The sequence below is a fragment of the Chiloscyllium plagiosum genome, chromosome 2 (genome assembly GCF_004010195.1).
Source record: "Chiloscyllium plagiosum isolate BGI_BamShark_2017 chromosome 2, ASM401019v2, whole genome shotgun sequence".
NCBI classification, from domain to species: domain Eukaryota; kingdom Metazoa; phylum Chordata; class Chondrichthyes; order Orectolobiformes; family Hemiscylliidae; genus Chiloscyllium; species Chiloscyllium plagiosum.
The window spans coordinates 24,498,328-24,517,873 of record NC_057711.1 but is presented as its reverse complement, the minus strand read 5'-3'; the positions used below and the strand labels follow the sequence as shown (position 1 = coordinate 24,517,873).

At 44.2% G+C, this 19,546-nt stretch overlaps 1 protein-coding gene across 3 annotated transcripts in view; it reads right to left on the bottom strand.

Moving 5' to 3' along the window:
• The window catches only part of LOC122557630 (solute carrier family 22 member 5-like), a 170,056-nt gene that overhangs the window by 45,835 nt on the left and 104,675 nt on the right, over positions 1-19,546 (bottom strand). For all 3 annotated transcript variants that reach the window (XM_043705422.1, XM_043705427.1, XM_043705413.1), the window contains exons 7-8: positions 7,244-7,458; positions 4,613-4,795 (exon numbers count right to left, since the gene is read on the bottom strand). In XM_043705422.1, the coding sequence (XP_043561357.1) occupies positions 4,613-4,795; positions 7,244-7,458 (398 nt within the window). The remainder of the gene's footprint in view (positions 1-4,612; positions 4,796-7,243; positions 7,459-19,546) is intronic.

Genomic DNA, 19,546 nt, shown 5'->3' with positions numbered 1-19,546 from the left:
ATGCCGCGGTAGTCTCTTTGTATTTGTGCTTTCCACCCGCCCCGACCACACCGCCCCCGACCACGACTCCCGAGATATTGCTATGCCCCTCTCTGGGACCGGGGCCCGCGGGGGGACTGGTATTGTGGGATGAGGGAGAAGCCCTTTATGACAACGTCCGACATGAGGTCGTGCCTGTGCTGGTCAATATATCGGGCATCCGGGTACCGGACTATTGCACAGCACAGGTTCGCAACCTATACGCCATGATGGGGAAGGAGGTTATAGAGAGGGCCATAGACGCCATGGGGGCAACCCACTACCAAAATGATATACATAACAAGCACACACAACGACACAGACGGGACATAGTCAACAATGCTCTCACAGGACTCAACACGGGAACATCCGTAGTAAACTCCCTAGACATTCAGGGCCTTAACGAAAAGGTCGAGCAACTAAAAGGGGTAATAAGGGACCTGCTACAGAGGTCTCTCACAGATCAGGCAGACCAGGCACACCTGGGGGAAGAGGGAGCGTACATCCAGCTCGATGGCATTGCAGTCCTGGAAACGCACGCCCACACCATTAACCGCCTTATAGACCGGGAAAGAGAAAACACGGCCCATACCAACGAGGGGCAGCTGTGCCATGCGTATGGCCTGTGGATGGTAGCCCAGATCCGGCATAATCTTGACCAGGTCCAAAGGGGGGAGGTGCCCGACTGGATCAACAGTGCCAAATTGGCCTCACTCGCGGGGCGCTCCGGGCCGCTCGACAGCCGGACTCTGAAGGGTATGACCAGAGTATACCCAGTGGTTCCCGACTGTGAGGTCAGTGAGGCGACAGGAGTCGGGATTGTCCTCCTGATCCCCGTGGTCACCCCAGAGTCGGGGCCATTTCCCCTGTTTCACATTGAGAACATCGGAGTCATACGGGAAAACGCTTCCCTCAAATATCGATTAGCTCACCACACAGCCATATCTCGAAACGGCGCTGTGTACGGGGTGCCGCTTACAGGCTGCAAGCAGCGAGGGGCGATTACCATCTGCCCTCACCCCTTACGAAGGAGTGAAACAGCGGACTGCGGGTTCAACCGGACACAGGGTTGCACCCTTGAAATCGAACCCACGGGCCCCCACTTCACTAGGGATATGGTGGGGGGGGACGATACTGTGTCTCCACTCTTGAAACCTCATTTTGGTATAATGGACTGCAGTGCCCGATTCCCCGGCACGAGTTCTGCTTCACCCCAAGGCACCCAGTCACAGTTGGGCAAGCTCACATCTCAGAGGTCCGACGACGGAACCCCGAGTCCATACAAATTACTGATAAATTCAGGGACACCCTCAGGAAATATCAGGAGCCTGAACAAGCCCCCATCCCACATTTGGCTGAGGTCTTACGGGAGCTGAGGACCCGGGTAGGACACTCAGTGGAATTGTATCACCAGTTGCAGTCGCATGTAAAGGACCTAGAGGAGGACACAGACACAGCTCTGCAGTCCCAGGGGTGGGCGCAGAGGGTGTGGGATTGGGGCGTAAACGTAAACATACATCCCTGGATCCGAATCATCTCGCACACCATTGTAGGCATACAATTACTGCTGGCTCTGGCCTGGCTCCTGGTAGCGTGTCATTCATGCCTTCAGCACAAGAAACGAAAGGCCAGGAAGACCATGCTCCACGCCATCGACTCCTGGCGGGCGATCAGGCACCGTGAGCTCACAGGGCTCGAGTTAATGTAACCTTCTCCCGGGACTATCCAAAGGCCCCATGACTGCAGCATGATGGCCGGCGGAATGTACCGGGTGAGGAACCGACTTTTAAAATATCGGCATAGGGGGTGTGGACGTGTCCAACCCCTTGCCGAAAGGGGGGACTGCAAGCGGGCATCAGAGCCCCCCTCGTATTTGCAACGGGACTATGCCTACATCAGGAAACAATAAGAATTCATTTTTGTGTTTTAAACAGCAGTCGCAGCTTTAAAACCCACAAAACCTCAGCAGCTGCCGGTCCGACCACGTGACTGGGAGATAGGAGACAGAGGACAGAAAGAATCCACACTAGACCAACATTACCCATGACTCATGGGCCAAAACTCCGGAATTAATTAAATATGGAAACCCATCTCCTAATCACTTCAAGAGACTGACTGAAACACACACATACCCATCGATACGGAGCCATTCTGACACAAAGGACAGGCATCCACCAGACAGGTACAGACAGACCAATACACACCAACTCCAGTGATGATGGGGAACTATCATCCCATTCATCCTCAAATCCCACACATCCTGACGTCTAAAAATATATAATATGAAGCTGCGCGCGGGAACAGTAGAGCAGCCGAGATTCGGACCTCGGTTGATCTCCGCCGGCGTTACTGCAGTAATAAACGTTACCGATTGTTGAACTGCACTCTGGGCTCGGACTGATATCATTTCATCTGCGCTAACAGCTCCAAAGAGCATCTCACCCAATCCTTACATATCCTATGGCTAATCCATCTAGCCTGCATATCCCTAGACATTATGGACAATTTAGCTCCACCAATTCACCTTACCTGCACATCTTTGGACTATGTGAGGAAACCCACATAGACACAGGGAAAATGCGCAAACTTAGTGTAGAGAACCCACTACCACCACTACCTCTCTCCAGAAGGTAAATCAGTAAAAAATTAAAAATACTAAAACTAAAAAAAGGCAAGAAAAAATGAGAAAAGAAGGATTAAGAAAAGGAAGAAAAGCAGATAGAATGGGCAAGTCTATTGCACTACCATCTTGCAATTTGCAAGACTTGGTACACCTTGAGAGGACAAATCCAGAAAGAGGAAATGGAACTGGAACTCTGCTGAAAGCATTTCCTCTCCTGGTCTCCTCCACACCCTCCCTCATTCTCTGGGACCCATGGTCATAGTCTGCCCTGACACAAGGGCCTTCAAAACCCAAATGCCATCCAACAGTATCTCAATCAAAGCAAGGGTACCAGTAGCCTGCTCATTGCCTCTTGCACTGCTGAGGTCTTTGGATTGGAACACAGGAATAATCAGAAAAGGGAAGAAAGGACTTATACCGTGTTTCTTTTCATATTTATGCACCATTAAACATTATTTGCAAGTTCATTGTTCCCATCTCTCCAATATTTTTGCCCACCATCCAACATGCCCCACCCCCAGTGGGCCTACCTATCAGATTTACTCTGGGCCTCCACTGCTGTTTCTTGTCTGGGACCTATCTCTTTCCCATCCACTTCTGGTAGACAGGCTGGAGGCTGGAAGAACACAGCAAGCCAGGCAGCATCGGGAGCTGTAGAAGTCGACGTTTCTGAAGAAGGGTTACACCTGAAACATCAACTTCTCCACCTCCTGATGCTGCCTAGCTTGCTATGTTCTTCCAGCCTCCTGCCGGTCTACTTTGGATTCCAGCATCTTTCTGTCTCAGTCCTCTCCAGGTGCAGGGCAGGAACTGAAGAGCTGTGGAAACTCAGCTCAACCAGCAGCTAAGTGGCAGGACATGTTGCTCCAAAGGGCTGGAAACTATTTGCCTGATGACCGTAACGTTTTCGCAGTGACTTCCAGGGCCATTTCAGGTGAGCTCACCGCCCTGCCCCTCTACGCCCAGCCAGCATTGGAGTGTTAAATGCCAGCCAATGTGTTTTATAAATGTATCAAGAGCTTACATGTCAGGAACTGTCTCCTTTACCTTGCCACTGTTCAGCTAAATCTACTGAGTGTGGAAACTTGCATGTGCTAAAACTCAAGCCGCCCATAGGCATTGCCACAGCCACTTCCTGGCAACAAGTGTTCAACTCTTTGGAGAAATTAGATTAGATTACTTACGGTGTGGAAACAGGCCCTTCGGCCCAACAAGTCCACACCGCCCCGACCCACGCAGACACGGGGAGAACGTGCAAACTCCACACAGTCAGTCGCCTGAGGCGGGAATTGAACCTGGGTCTCTAGCGCTGTGAGGCAGCAGTGCTAACCATTGTGCCACCGTGCCGCCCACGATCTAAATGAAGGGCAAAAGGATTTTAAAAAATTATTTGCTGTGATTTGATGGCTTTCCTTTCATGTCTTTTACTTTCTTGGTAGCTTCCACTGAACACATCTGCATGATCAATTCCTTTATATATCTAATTATTATCCTTATTTTTGTTTACCTAGCATCTTACCGTACAATTTCATCTTTGTACCTCTTATTTTATAAATGGTGCTTAGCGGTTGATTTTAAGTACAATATTAATGTCAGTCCAAAGCAAGAAGTGTGGTTTGATGTAAAATGTTGACCTGCAGTGTGGCATGACAATTATAATACACGTGATGTGACAGATCATACACATGTCAATTTCAATGTAATTTTTGTTTGTCCAATAGGTTTATATGAAATAAAAGTGAATGGGTGGCTGAGAATTTCCTCAGAACTGTTTGGTGACCATTATTTCTGCCCCAACATAAAGGTATTGTGGTTAATCAGGAGCAGTTCCCAGGGTGTTCCCAGCAAAATACTCCAAGTTCTATTGCTAGTACCTTCCTGATGTGCTCAACATTTTGTCAAATTTTCAAACTGTCCACATTTTTAGCTCTTTAAGAAATGCAGTCAATACATTTTCAACCCTTCACTTACCAAGATAAACAAAATATGGGGAGATTATGCTGCCAACTCGGGATCCCATGGAACATATTCCAATCCCCATGTTTCTCACCACAGTTGGATATAACTCAGCAGAGAAAACGTAGACAATGGCGAAGGATATGGTGATACCTGCCTTTCCAATCATCACCAAGACCGTTGTCAGAACATGAAGAGCTGTAAAATCCAATGAGAGCAACATTGAACAGGTGCAGAAAGGCATTGCAGAATTCCTGTTGCAGGATGTGTCTTTTTCGGAGATATGGGACCAATTTTACTGTTAATTTAATACATTACTGTCAATCCAATTGTGACTCATTGCACAGGGAATAAAAACATATCTCTTCCTTACTTGTCTATCATCTGTTCATATGCACACAGTGCTAATTGGCATTTGTGAAGATGCCATGGGTGTTAAATCAAAGCTTTGTCTCCACTTTAATAGATAGACAAACAAAAAAAAAACAAGTGTTCGAAACTAAGCAAATGACAACCATGTAGACAGCCTTTCACCACCCCCTTCTCCTGGAATAATGAGCTTAAAACTCTGATAATAACTCAAGCTGAGAATATGAGGTGTATATTTGACTGTTCTGGCTTCAACCCCATGAAATCTGGCTGGATTCTCATCTGTGTGGTTCTGGTCTGTCTCTCGTCCAAAGTCAGCAGAAGATGGCAATCCATTGGTGGGTGGGTGGCACAACATCTTAAGTAAGAGATCACCTCTGAGAACCAAAGGATCAGTCTCCAGTACTCAGGTAAATCGGAAGGTGCCGTAGTAGTGGACTCAAGATAAGTAGAGGCTGGCACCTAGTGCAGGGAAGACCTAATCGTTCCAGCTGCAGCATGGAGATGTTCTCCTGCTCGGTCTGGTCCTCTTAAAGAAAGCAAAACAAAATTAAAGTTAAAAGATGTGCTACTCTGGACTTTTTCTGATCTGCCTCCTCTTTCTGCTTGAATGATTGGGCAGGAATGTCACCAAGACTCCCCTGCTTTGGCCTCTGTCTAAAATAGCAATCAGGCCCCAGAGCTGGATAATTGAAGACAATCCTGCAGATTTCTAGTGAGTCACCATCCCACCTGCTGAGAAGGGTACATTAAAATCAAACAGAGAGTAATTAGATGACAGCTATATTGTCCCATTGATTTGAACTTTTCTGATTTCCAATGGGCAGACAGTATTAAACTTTGACGAGTGCATCTTGCTCCTGGCAGCTTTTATGCCCCTAAGGATCCACAAATAGACCCGGCACAGACCACAAATTTCAAAGATTTTTCAGACATTCCGGCTTTTTACTCTCTTCATTCTTTCAGGGAAAGTGGGCACCACAGACATCATTTGCTGTTCATCCCTTATTGCCCTTGAACCAACATTACTCTAAATGACTATTTCAGAAAGGAGTCCATTACATTTCTGTGTGTCTGGAATTACATGCAAGCCGGACTACATAAGGATGGCAGATTGCCTTCCAGCTGGGTTTTTAATGAAAATCAGATTATAGCTTCATCATCATCATAACTCAAACTAGTTTTTAATTCCAGATTTTTTTTAGCTGGATTCAAAATTTCACTGCTGCTGTGGTGGGATTTGAACCCATGCTCCCAGAGCATTAACCTGAGCATCTGGATTATTACTGCAGCCTCGTAGCACCCTGTCCATCTCCCCCCTGTGCCTTGCCATAAGGAACTGGGATTTGTGGTCAGGAATGTCTGTCACTGAAATGTTGAAACTGGGATAGCACTGACACCAGATCCTGGCCTGATTATAGGAGGCCAGAACCTGCCAAGTTAACCCTGGAGGGCCAGGTACTTGGCTTCTTTCACTATGCCCCTTGTGTCATGAGTCTGGGAATTGTCCGGGATAGTCCAGCTATCAAAATGGAAAGGAAATTCTCCATTCTTTTTACCCGTTAAAATATATCAAAGGATAGATTTACAAGGATGTTACCAGGACCACAGGGTTTCGGTTATAAGGAGAGGCTGGGTAGGCTGAGACTGGTTTCCCTGAAGCATAGGAGGCTGAGGGGTGACCTTGTAGAGGTTTATAAAATCATGAGGGGCATTAATGAGGTGAACAGCAAAGGTCTTTTCCTTAAGATGGGGATTTCAATATTAGTGGACATAGGTTTAAGGTGAGACAGGAAAGATTTAAAAGGGACCAGAGGGTCAACTTTTTCACACAGAGGGCAGGGCATATATGGACCGAACTGCCAGATAAAATGGTAGGGCGAATACAATTCAAACATTTAAAAGACATTTGGACAGGTATATGGATAGGAAAGGTTTAAAGGGATATGGACATTCATAAATCAGGGACTCCCACAAATGCTGTAATAGAGAAATGTTAAAGATCGAGCAGTTTATATTTTGATACTTGTCAACATGCCCATAGTGGACTAGGGACTGACCTCTAGATTTTTCTGAACTAAAATGTCAGGAACCCAATGAGTAGTGCACTTAGGATTGTACCATGAAGAGAGCTCTTATTTCAACTTTAATTTTCTCAAATTTAAAAAATCTGACTTTTTAAAAAAGCAAATAAAAACATCCTCAGGAAAAAGAGTGAAGCAGGGAACCATCAGCCATTTAAAAAAATGAAGTGGCAGAATGCTGTAAAGCTCTTACATGGAGGAATAAATTGAATGAAGAGCAGAATCACACCACCAAGGATCAACATGGAAGCAGTTGCTAGTCGTCTCGGTGCATGGTTCACCATCCACCATGCAGCTGTGTATGCGACAATTTCACTGATTGCAGAAATAAAACAGTTGAGGTAAGGGTCACCGTGCATGTTGGGAGTTCCCAGGGTTAAAACAAAGTACCCAATGGAGGTAGTCATCCTACAATGAAATAGAAAAGACATATAAGTATTTCCTCCTTGCATAACAGATTGTCTAGAAACTGTCACCATGCCATCTCTACAGTAATGTTGTAGAGATTAAAATTTCACAGCACTTCACCCTGGAGAAGGTTCAATATTGGAAAGGGCACTAAAGGTACAGCCAAAGGGGCTAATTTGCTTTTAGAAGTTGGGTCCAGATGTTTGAAGCTGGAGAATTGTCGATCAGAATGTCAAACTGTAGGCCATGATGGTTAAAAACTGTGCCATCATTGGTGGAAGTGGACAAGGATTGTATTATAATCTTCAGGTAGCAGAGTAGATCAGCATAGAACAGAAGAGATATTTTACCTTTCTCCGGACTTTGATTTCATTGGCATGGCTTACAATATGTTAAAATAACCAAAATGAAGTGTTAAATGGGAACTTAGGGCTGAAGAAGGTTGTAAATCTAAGTTAAGTGCTGCCCTAAAATAAAATTATACAAGAATCTTTCACAACCTTAATACAGTTCAAAGTATTCAGCCAATTAAACAATTCTGTATTGTGGGAAATATGGGGCATAATTCATTCAGAGCAAGGTTTCACAGCCATTAACGGGAATAAAAGGTGCTGGCACCTGTATTAGGTGAGTGAAGGAATAAATCAATGGGGTTTATGTCAAGACAGCATTTTGAAACATTAATTCGCCACTGGGAATTTTGTCAGCTTCCAACTTGAAAGTGACAATGATGTGGATAAAGATTTTGATGAGTAGCAGGGAGGGAATAGGTGCAGACACAGGAGTTGTTTGCTAGGTAAATTTGGGCATGATCTGCATAACGAAAAGGAAGGTTTCCTATGCAGTCTTTTGTAATGAATGTAAGTGTAGTTGATTTATGCAAAACATACACAAATGTCAGATTGGGACAGAAAAAATTTAATACCAGACTCAACTTTTAAGTTAAAGTTAGCTCCAGTGCTATGGAGCAAAAGATAAGTATAAACTGAAATTGATCTAAATAAATTAATCAGTAATTGAATGGCTTTTCAGATAGGTTAAATGGATGTAAAAGGTCTAGAATAAGTGAAAAGGCAATGAAATGCTGTGTTAATATTAACAGCAAATAGATTGGACAGTAACACAACAAAGTGGGTGAATTCAACTTCTGTGTGTTTTGATGTATGTATTACATTTTCATTTCATATTTTCTTCAGAGCTGGAACCATATTAGCTGAAAACCTGCACTATGATTACCAGCTATAGAGGATGTAGTCAGTCAAGATAGCTAGAATTCTCAAACTTCTAGCATGTTCTGCTCAGATGGTTTCAAATGGTTTGAAGAAGTAGAAGACACTTTCCAGAATCTTTATTCAGATAAAGCTTATGTAGTTTGTTTTAACAATAGAAAGGCTAAGGTTTCTGTGTGGGGCTTCTCAAAATCTCCAACTACATCAGACATGCCAAGGAATGGCATAATCTGCCAATCGCAACATCTCTCTGGTACTTCTGCTGATGTTCTGTTGAAGACATAGCAAAAGGTTGTCAAAACTTCCTTGCAAGTTCCTGGTTGGCTGCATATGTGGCAGAGATAGTGAGAGGCAGGGAATGAATGTGGTGACTGAGGGGTGGGCCAAGTAAGAAGCCCACATTATGTTATCAGTATGAGGCCATACAATTTTAATTTACAAGCCTCATTTCAATTTGTTTGACAGATTGTGCACTTGATCACAACTGGAAAATCCAGATTTGTTATCTAGCTACTGATGGCCCATATGGCCTATTTTTGAACATCTTAAAGCAGGTTGAAGTTTATGACAAATTTTGCATTGATAATGCTGTAAGATGGCTACAAACCAGGAATTATAGTCCTGCATTCCTTCAGTCAAACTACTAATATATATGGCAAGAAAAAACAGTTCAGATTTTTGGGAAATACCACTTGTCACACGCTGCTGGTCAGATACATTTCCTTTAGACCCCACTGATTGTCTCCTAACCTACTAATCCATGTGACAGGGTCACCTCCAGTTCTGCACACTTTTTTAATGATACAGAATTACATCAAATGCTTCAGGGAGTCCATCCTGACACCCATCCATCATGTTAGTGACCTCCTCAAGAACATCCATTGAGATTAGTCAGACATGACCTATCCATCATAAATCCATGCTGACTTTCATTTGTCAGCTTATATTTGTTCAAATGGCTTTTTACTCCATTGCTGATGATAGGTGACCCATATTCATCTGCTGTGTCCTTTTGCTCCTCATCTAATGAGGATTGCTGCAAATGCTGCTGAGCCTCCTTGGAAACAGGACTCTCTGTATGGCAAATATTGTACAGCATGCAGCACAGCATGATGTTGTGGGAGGCTGTCTGTGGGACACATTGTAGACAGGCTTCAGGCTCCTACATCTCTGGTTTGGCAGCTCCTCACGTAAGCTCATCCTGCTGTACTACTCAAATATGGGGTGGGGTGGGGGTGGCGGGGTGAGGGGGAGGTGGGTGGCGGAATTCTAGAATATTGACCTAGCGACAGTGAATGAATGGCAATATATTTCCAAGTCAGAATGTTGAGTGGCTTGGAGGGGAACTTGCAGGTGGTAGTGTTCCCACCTGCTGCCTTTGTCCTTCCACGTGGAAGTAGTCATGGGTTTGAAAGGTGCTGTCTGAGGATCTTTGTTAAATTTCTGCAGTGCATCTTGTAGATAATAAACACTGCTCCAGAGGTGGAGAGAGTGGATGCTTGTGGCTGTGGTGCCAATCAAGCGGCTGCTTTGTTCTGGATGGTGTCAAGCTTCTTGAGTGTTATTGGAGCTGTACCCATCCAGACAAGTGGGGAGTATTCCATCACACTCCTGACTTGTGCCTTATAGATGGTGGACAGGCTCTGGGAGTCAGGAGGTGAGATACTCACCCAAGTATTCCTAGCCTCTGACCTGCACTGTTATGGAGCAAGTCCAGAAGTATTTCAGGTCAGTGGTAACCCCTAGTATGTTGGAAATATGGGAATTCAGTGATGGTGACACAACTGAATGTCAAGGGGTGGTGGTTAGATTGTCTCTTATTGGTGATGGTCATAGCTTAGCATTTGTGTGACGTGAATGTTAGCTTGCTATTTGTCAGCCCAAGCTTGGATATTGTCCATACCTTGTTGCATTTGGACATGGGTTGCTTCGGTATCTGAGGGGTTGTGAATGGTGCTGAACATTGTACAATCATTGGCAAGCATCCCCATTTCTGACCTTATGATGGAGAAAAGGTCATTGATGAAGCAGCTGGAGATGATTGGACCTAGGATTCTACCCTGAGGTACTCCTGCAGAAGATGTCTTGGAGCTGAGATGTTTGACCTCCAACAATCATCTTCCTATGTGCCAGATATGACTCCAACCAGCAGAGAGTTTGCCCCCGGTACCCATTGATTCCAGTTTTGCTATGACTTCTTGATGACACACTCGGTTGAATGTGGCCTTGATGTCAAGGTCTATCACTCTCATCTCAGCTCTGGAATTCAATTCTCTTGTCCATGTTTGAACCAAGGCTTTAATAATGTCCTGTTTCAATCATTCAAGACTAGGTGGGTAAGAGTGAGAGTAGTAGTTATTTATTTTCTCAAATCCTGCTGGCTGGTATTCTGATGTTACCACATATAGTCACTAACAGCTTGTATGAAAGAGAATCCAGCCAATGCTGCAAATCACCAAAGCCATCTCCTGTTATCTGTTGGTGCCAATGGGGAGAGTGATGCACTGTTAGACCAGGCAAACCTTCTTAATACAGTTGTGCACTGCAGCCTGGGCGATGGTGGGCGCCGTCCTCTGGAGAGACTGGGAGGAACCGTTGACATAGAAGTTAAGAGCAGCCGGAGGATGTTCAGCATCTGATGGACTGCACTTCGGATAAGTCCAAGAAAATAACTGTTGCCCTATGTACCCTCTGTGGTGGGTATGGCCTCCAATGAGCAGCGCCCCTCACCTGCTGTCTTTGGCCCGACTTCTGCACATGCTGGTTGCTGAGGCTAGTTGGTGCTATTCCTCTTCTTCCAACTGATCGTCCATCCAAATGAACCTAGCAACAACAGCACCCATGATAAGCAGATAGACCTTACTGAGCATTATCAAGGCAATAAATGTTAGAAGCAAGCAATCTAGAAGCTGTAAATTCTCCTGGCAATCAAAATAGCACACACATACTTATGATATAATTGCCTACAGATAAGCCAGCCTTTGAGCACGGTTTCAATGGCAACAATTCCTAGTCCTGCCACATTTTACTAGTCAATTGGGCATTGAGTAAGACTTTATTTTGAATTAAAATTGTGTTGAGATGGCACCCAACTCATGATTCTCTGGAAGACATGCTTGCCAACTGGAAACACTGTATTTAAACCAGCAGCTGGTAGGAACTCAACGATAATTAAGATATATTAAACTGCCTACTTGTAAATCCTTACAGAATAGTGGGATGAAAGTTACTGCTGGAGACTAAACAGACAGATATAACATATATCATTTCATTGAAGCAAAGGGGCTTTTGTTTCCCTGTGAAACAGTTGAAAGCCCTTCATTGCCTGTAACTCATCACTCCAATGGGGCAGTAGGGTGACAAGACCATCCAACAGTATTGCTGCTCCAGCTGTAATTGGGAAGGAGTCAGAAGAACAATGTAGAATAAGAAAGTTTGAAAGATTTAGAATATAAGTGACAACAGCCATTGTGATGATGTCAGAGATCACATGGCAAGAACTTATTGCCAAGCTATGAATGGTGACAGCCAACTCTCAAATACCTTGTGTAGATAGTATTTGGCAATAAAATGGTTACCGTTTAAAATACAGAACTTCAGCAACTTTAGGTCAGACTAATTATTAAGGGGACCAGCTTTAGATCCAAATCTTACATCAGCATCCTCATCTGCCCCTCTTTCACCAGATTAAATACCCCAGCCACCAAACTTGCCAGAAATATTATTAAGAAAGGAAAAGGGACAGGACAAGACATGAAGAATGGCTATTTGCCTTTAGTAATATGTGTTTTAAAGAGGCAAAGCATTGGGAACATCACACATCTAATATTGACCTCACCCATTGTGCTCCCCAACATTGCCCAGTCCTCATCCCCAAAAGTATAGCCAATTATCAAAATGGTGTGATATAACTAATTCATTTTCAGTTTCAATACATTGATGATGGGGAAAATATGAAGTTGGAATGGAACTTGAACCTGAAGAGTTTCCAAGCCATTTTCACTATCCAACAAATGACGCTCCAAATATCAGCCAACCCTCACCACTAAAATCTGGCAACATTCTAGAAGTGTTCAAAGGCTTTCCTAAGGATTCTGCATAAAGCATGTATTGAGAGCATTAGAAGCTCCTACTCTTGATTTTAGGAAAATCCAATCAAAAATACAAAAGGCAGTAGTCGGATCCAAAGAGATTGTTAATTGGCATTAGATGTCACCTCTGTTCCATGAGGGGTAGATAAAAGGCTGTGGGCTGCAATGCCAACCGATGTCTCAGGGATTGAAGGATGCTGCTCCATTTTCTGTTGTCTCCATGGGTTCTGATCTTTGGTGTCTGCTTAGACTGCCTGCTCTTATTAATGAAAAATAACACCAGAACTTGGGTAGAATACACTGAAAACAGCAAGCAGAGACTCTGTGCTACTACCATAACACCACCAACTAAAGCATTTTTGGTGCAATAATTTTACAACAGCAAGCTGGCTGGCATTTTCCTAGATAGCCAATGGAAGTTTGTTCACTTCACAGACAACATGGTTGATGTGATGAGTAAATACAGAGGCTTAGTGTGTCACCATCTTCTGGACATTATATATTCACCTGATATCGAGACAGACACTAATCTCCCCACACACGTGGCCGACGATGTCCTCCAGCGCATCTCCTCCACTTCACATACCTCCACCCTCAAACACCACCCCTCCCAACACAACAAGGTCAGAACCCCCTGGTCCTCACTCTCCACCCCACCAACCTCCATATACATCGCATCATCCTCCACCACTTCCGCCACCTACAAATGGACCACAACACCAGAGACATATTTTCCTCCCCCACCAACAGCATTCCAGAGAGACCATTCCTTCCGCGACTCCCTCATCAGATCCACACACCCCTCCAGCCCACACCTCACGCCTCACACCCAGCACCATCCACTGTCACCAAATGAAGTACAAAACCTGTGCCCACACCTCCCACTCACCTCCATCCAAGGCCCAAAGGATCCTTTCACATCCATCAGAAATTTACCTGTACCTCCACCAATGTCATCTACTGTATCCATTGCACCTGATGTGGTCTCCTTTACATCAGAGAGAGACAGGATGTCAATTTGCGGATCATTTCAGAGGACATCTCTGGGAAACCCACACCAACCAAACCCACTGCCTGTGGCTGAACACTTCAACTCCCCCTTCCACTCTGTCAAGGACATGCAGGTCCAGGGCCTCCTCCATCACCAAGCCCTTACTTCCCGACACCTGGAGGAAGAACACCTCATATTCCACCTTGGGACCCTGCAACCATGGGGGATCAATGTGGATTTCACCATTTTCCTCATTTCTCCTCCCCCCATGTTATCCCAGTCTCAAACTTCCAACTTGGCTCCACTCTCTTGACTTGTCAATCGCCTTTCCTATCTATCCGTTCCACCCTCCTCTCCGACCTATCACCTTCCCCCCCATCTTCATCTACTTATCACATTCTCAGCTACCTTCCCCCCTCAACCCCTCCCATTTATCTCTCAGCCCCCCCCGGCTCACAAGCCTCATTCCTGATGAAGTGCTTATGCCCGAATTATCAATTCTCCTGCGCCTTGGATGCTGCCTGACATGCTGTGCTTTTCCAGCACCACACTCTCAACATTGCAATATGGAGTAAAGCCACCCTGACTTATCTCAGTGTCCAGTATGTCTCCAGCAATTCAGGAGTTGAAGGGTTATGAGTTGGGGTAGCAGTGCTGCTGCATTCCCAGCACTGGCCATCAGTCCTGATGGCACTCTTGGCACCTAAAAGCTGGTACCATGCCATCTTGGGTGGTACTGCTGCCTCACAGCACCACAGACCTTAGTTCAATTACAGCCTTGGGCAACTGTCTGTGTGGAGTTTGAACATTCTCCCCGGCTCTGGATTGATTTCCTCTGGGTGCTCCAGTTTCCTCCCACAGTCCAAAGATGTGCAGATTAGGTAGATTAGTCATGCTACATTGCCCACAGTGTCCAGGGATGTGTAGGTTATGTGTATTGGTCAGGTGTAAATATAGGATAATAGGTTAGGGGGATGGGTTACTTTTGCAGGGGTCAGTGTGGACTTGTTAGGCTGAAGGGCCTGTTTCCACACTGTAAGGTTTTTTGGTTCTCATCTGATTGGCCAACAGCTTTGGAAGATAGGACACCTTTCCACATGGAGGTGTGGGATGGCGGGGGGAGCACAAATTCAAGTAATTAGCAACTTGATCACTGTGAAACCTGATTGGGGCTTCCCACTCTTGGAGGCAGATTCACTGCTCAATTTTCAGCTGTGACGAGTCAGGGACCTCTCTAAAGCAGTCTGACCACAGAATGGTTACAATAGGCCGTTCAACCCATCATGTCCAAGCCGGACCTCCAGGAACACAATTCACTTTTTCCCACAACCCTGCCCTTACTCATAACCTTGCAAAGGCAGATAATTATCCAATTCCCTGTTGAAAGCTGAGACTGAATCTACCTCCATTGCATTGTGAGACAGAACATTCCAGAGTGTTCGCCATGTACAGTGCAAAACAGGTTTTTTTTATGTCACCAATATTTCTGTGCCAGTCACCTTAAATGGTTCACCTCCACTAACAGGAACTGCCTCATCTTTTCCACTCTGTTCAGATCCCTCACAATATTACAAATCTCTCTCTCCTTCTCTCCTTCCCCTCTCCAAAGAGAAACTTCAGCCTCTTAATGTTATTCATATAACTGAAATTTCTCATCCCTGAAGCCATGCTTTTAAATCATGTCTGCACCCTCTTTGCTTTGTTATTGGTTTTCCTAAAGTGTAGTGCTCAGCATTAGGCACAATAATCCAGTTGAGGCCAAGTGAATGGTTTATAAAGATACACCACAACTGCCTTATTTTGGACTGTATGATTTGAATTTTTCACAAGTCCATGGAGATTCTTTGGCTTAGGCAAAACAGCATCAGAACGATAAATCCAGAATTGCCATCCCTGAACTGAATAGTCAATGTGGTCGTTGGGGTGGGAGGAGGTGGGAGTGGGGTGGGATGGAGGCAGGGATATGATTCAGGGAGTTAACTGCACTTGTCAAAGTGCATCACCTTCAAACCGACCCAATTTTCATTGATGGCTTCTCCAAACATGACTCATGACCTTTACACCTTTGAAAGAAACTCCAAACTTACTGGAGTTTTTTAAGGAGGTGGGGTAGCCTTTTGGAGGCATCCACAGACTACCTTTGGGAAAGATAAGGTGCCTTTTGAGAGAAGTGTGCTATTTTTTTGCGATTATTAAAAGTAGACATCATTATGTATAAATGTGGGAAACACTCATAAGCAATCATTATTTCTAAGGAGCTGTCTGGCTGTAAAAGCATTTAAATGTCCTGCCCTTTAAGAAAAAAGACTCTACCATTTGAAATAGTGAGCACTTCTTTCTGTTCTATTTGTTGACATAATCCTGCATTTATTGATTGCACAACCTATCATTATAACAACCAATATCTATAAATTCACAATTTAATTGGCAGCTCCAGGTGGTTATAAAACCTCTGATGTGGGCTACGAATACAAATACTTCCTATAAAAGGGTTTGGGTTATTGAAGTAATTTAAATGTAGAGATTTATTTAATATTCAGAGAATTTTGACTAACAGAAAGTCATCAACAGACTGTTCCAAATTTATTTTATTCCTTCTCAAATTGGGTTCTGAGATCTACCCATGGTGGATAATGGGTGTGTTGGCATGGAGGATATAAGGGAAAATGATGGTGGATGGGGAACATGTCTGCCCATCAAGGCAGACCTTTCACGTAGCCGGGAGAAAGTGAGGACTGGAGGTGCTGGAGATCAGAGCCTAGAGTGTGGTGCTGGTCATTCCTAATGAAGGGCTTATGTCTGAAACATCAAATCTCCTGCTCCTCGGATGCTGCCTGACATTTCACATAGCCTACCTTCACATCCCACTGTTCCTGTGACTGCCTTTCTGGGGATGATAGTGCTGTCTCCTATTAACATCTGCCCCATCCCTCAATGGAAATTAGACCATCTTTGTGCCGAATTGGGAGGACTCAGCTGGCAAGTTTCCCAAATCTGCTCCCAACTAATGCAGGAGCAAATTTTCAGGCCGATGCCTCTATTTTGAAATTCCAGAATCTTGTATGCTTTGCCAACTGTTTTCTTAATCTTTCCTGCCACTTTCAAAGGTTTGTGCACATCAATGCATAAGTTATTGTGTTCCTGCAGCTCCTTCAGAACTGAATTAGATTAGATTTCCTGTAGTGGTGAAACAGGCCCTTCGGCTCGTAAAGTCCACATCGATTCTCATGAAGAGTTCATCCACCCAGACCCATTTCCCTCTGACTAATGCACCTAACACCTTGGGCAATTTAGCATGCCAATTCACCTAATCTTTGGACAGTGGGAGGAAACCAGAGCACCTGGAGGAAACCCACGCAGACACGGGGAGAATGTGCAAACTCCACACAGACAGTCGTCAGAGGCTGGAATCGAACCTGGGTCCCTGGTGCTGTGAGGCAGCAGTGCTAACCACTGAGCCACCATGCTGCCCCTAAAGGTATAGCCAGGCAAGGGACCAACAAAGAAAAAGCTACATATATGGAAGAATTAATAGCACTTGAACCACTGACCACTTGCAGTCAAGGGATAACTTGACATGAACAAAGCAGACAAAGCTGAGTCCAGGAAGCAAACTTAATCAGTGATTGGGAATGACAGGGAGAATTATTTCTCAAACATTAATGATTCAGTGGTGTATGTTAAGTTTAAAACAAGACAGGTGGTCACACAAAAAAGGGGGGAGGCAGGAAGAGAGTGCATCACCCTAACTGTATCAGTATGGCAGGAAAAAGGGGGAAAAGCTGATCCACCAAAGAAGATGGAGGTGAGAAAAGACAGAGGGGGCGGTGAGAAGTAACTGAGGAGGATTCTGGGAGAAGTTGGCTCACTCACCACAATTGAGATGGAGATCACGAGGGACCTGTTATCAAAAACTTGTGAAGTCTGTAGTTTCCCTCTTTTCTGGAACAGGACAGGATATGCAACATTCCAGGTTTTTAAGGCATTTAGTGAAAACAGGTGGGAATAAAAAAGGGACGAGGTATAGTAATCCTGATCAAAGATATTGTCACTGGCCTCAAGTGAGATGCAGTTCCTGAATAGAGTTTTTATGGTTGGTGGTAAGAAACAGGAAAGGAGTAGTGACGTTCTCCGATATTTAGTATACACCTCCAAATAGTGGGGAGGCAGTAGAAGAGAATATTTGTAGGAAGATTATGGAAATTTCAAGACAAATACAATTGTGATTGTTGATTTCAATTACCCTAAGATAGACTGGGAAAAAGGTAGAGTGTGAGGTATGGTGGGAGAGAAATTCCTGCAATGTGAGCAGGAGAAATTTCTGCATTTCCAGTCCTACTCTGGAGGGAGTGCTGGATGTCATTCTAGAAAATGAGGCAGGCCAAGTGGAGAACATCAGAATGGGGGAATATTTGGGAAATAGCGATCATAATATAGTAAATTTCAATGTTCAGCTGGAAAAAAAATCAGTCAATGATTGCAATCCCAGACTGGAATAGGGGTGATTTTAGGGATCTAAAAGTTGAATTCGACCAGGTTGATTAGGAATACATTGTCATGGATAAAACAGTGGATGAAAACTGGTAAAATTTTAAAAAAGAGATGAATAGATTGCAAATTAGCTATATAACATACAAACTAGATACATAACTACAAGAAATAAATAAGGGATATCTAAAGCTATAGACCCCTGGATAACTAAAGATATTGATGAGAAAATGAGGAACAAAAAGAAGGTACATAATGCATACCAGAATAATAATAGCAATAGAAATCATCTCAAATGCAGGACAGAGGCTAAGGATGGAATAAGGAAGGCTGAGAGAAAGCATGAGGAAAAGATGGTAGACTGCACTAATGCAAACAGTAAAATGTTCTTCAAATATATTAATAGTAAAAGATCAGTGCAGGTTAGAGTGGGGTCCAATAGGAACAAGCAGGGAAAGCTGCTCACTGAAGCAAAAGGTATGGCAGAGATACAAAATGAATACTTTGCTTCTGTGTTTTCCAAATTAGAAAATGGTGACAATAGCCTAGTTGAAATGTGGGTGTTGAACAACTGAGGAGTATAGTAATAGATCAGGAAGATGTACTAAAAAGGCGGGGAGCACACCAGGTAGAGAATTCGGCAGGCCAAGATGGGACACATTCCAAATTGCAGAGAAAGGTAAGGGAGCAAATTGCAGAGTCATTGTCAGAAATCTCCCAGACCTTCCTGAACACTGGATTAGTCCGGGGGCCTGGAGGATTGTAAATGTGACACTGCTGTTTAAGAAAGGGGCAAAGGATAACTCAGAAAACTACAGACCTGTCAGCTTAATGTCAGCTGGGAAAACAGATGGAGGCCAGAATGTGGACTAAAGTAAATATACACTTGGAGAAAAATAAGTTAATACTAGTCAGTCAGCATGGCTTTGTCAAGGGTAGGCCATGTCTGATAAATTTGATTGGTTCTTTGATGAGGTGACACAGGCAATGGATTATGGTAGTGCTGTGGATGTCAAATATTTGGACTTTGAGAAAGCATTTGATACAATAGACAATAGACGCAGGAGTAGGCCATTCTGCCCTTCGAGCCTGCACCACCATTCATTATGATCATGGCTGATCATCCTTAATCAGTATCCTGTTCCTGCCTTATCTCAATAACCCTTGATTCCACTATCCTTGAGAGCTCTACCCAACTCTTTCTTAAATGAACCCAGAGACTGGGCCTCCACTGCCCTCTGGGGAAGAGCATTCCACACAGCCACCACTCTCTGGGTGAACAAGTTTCT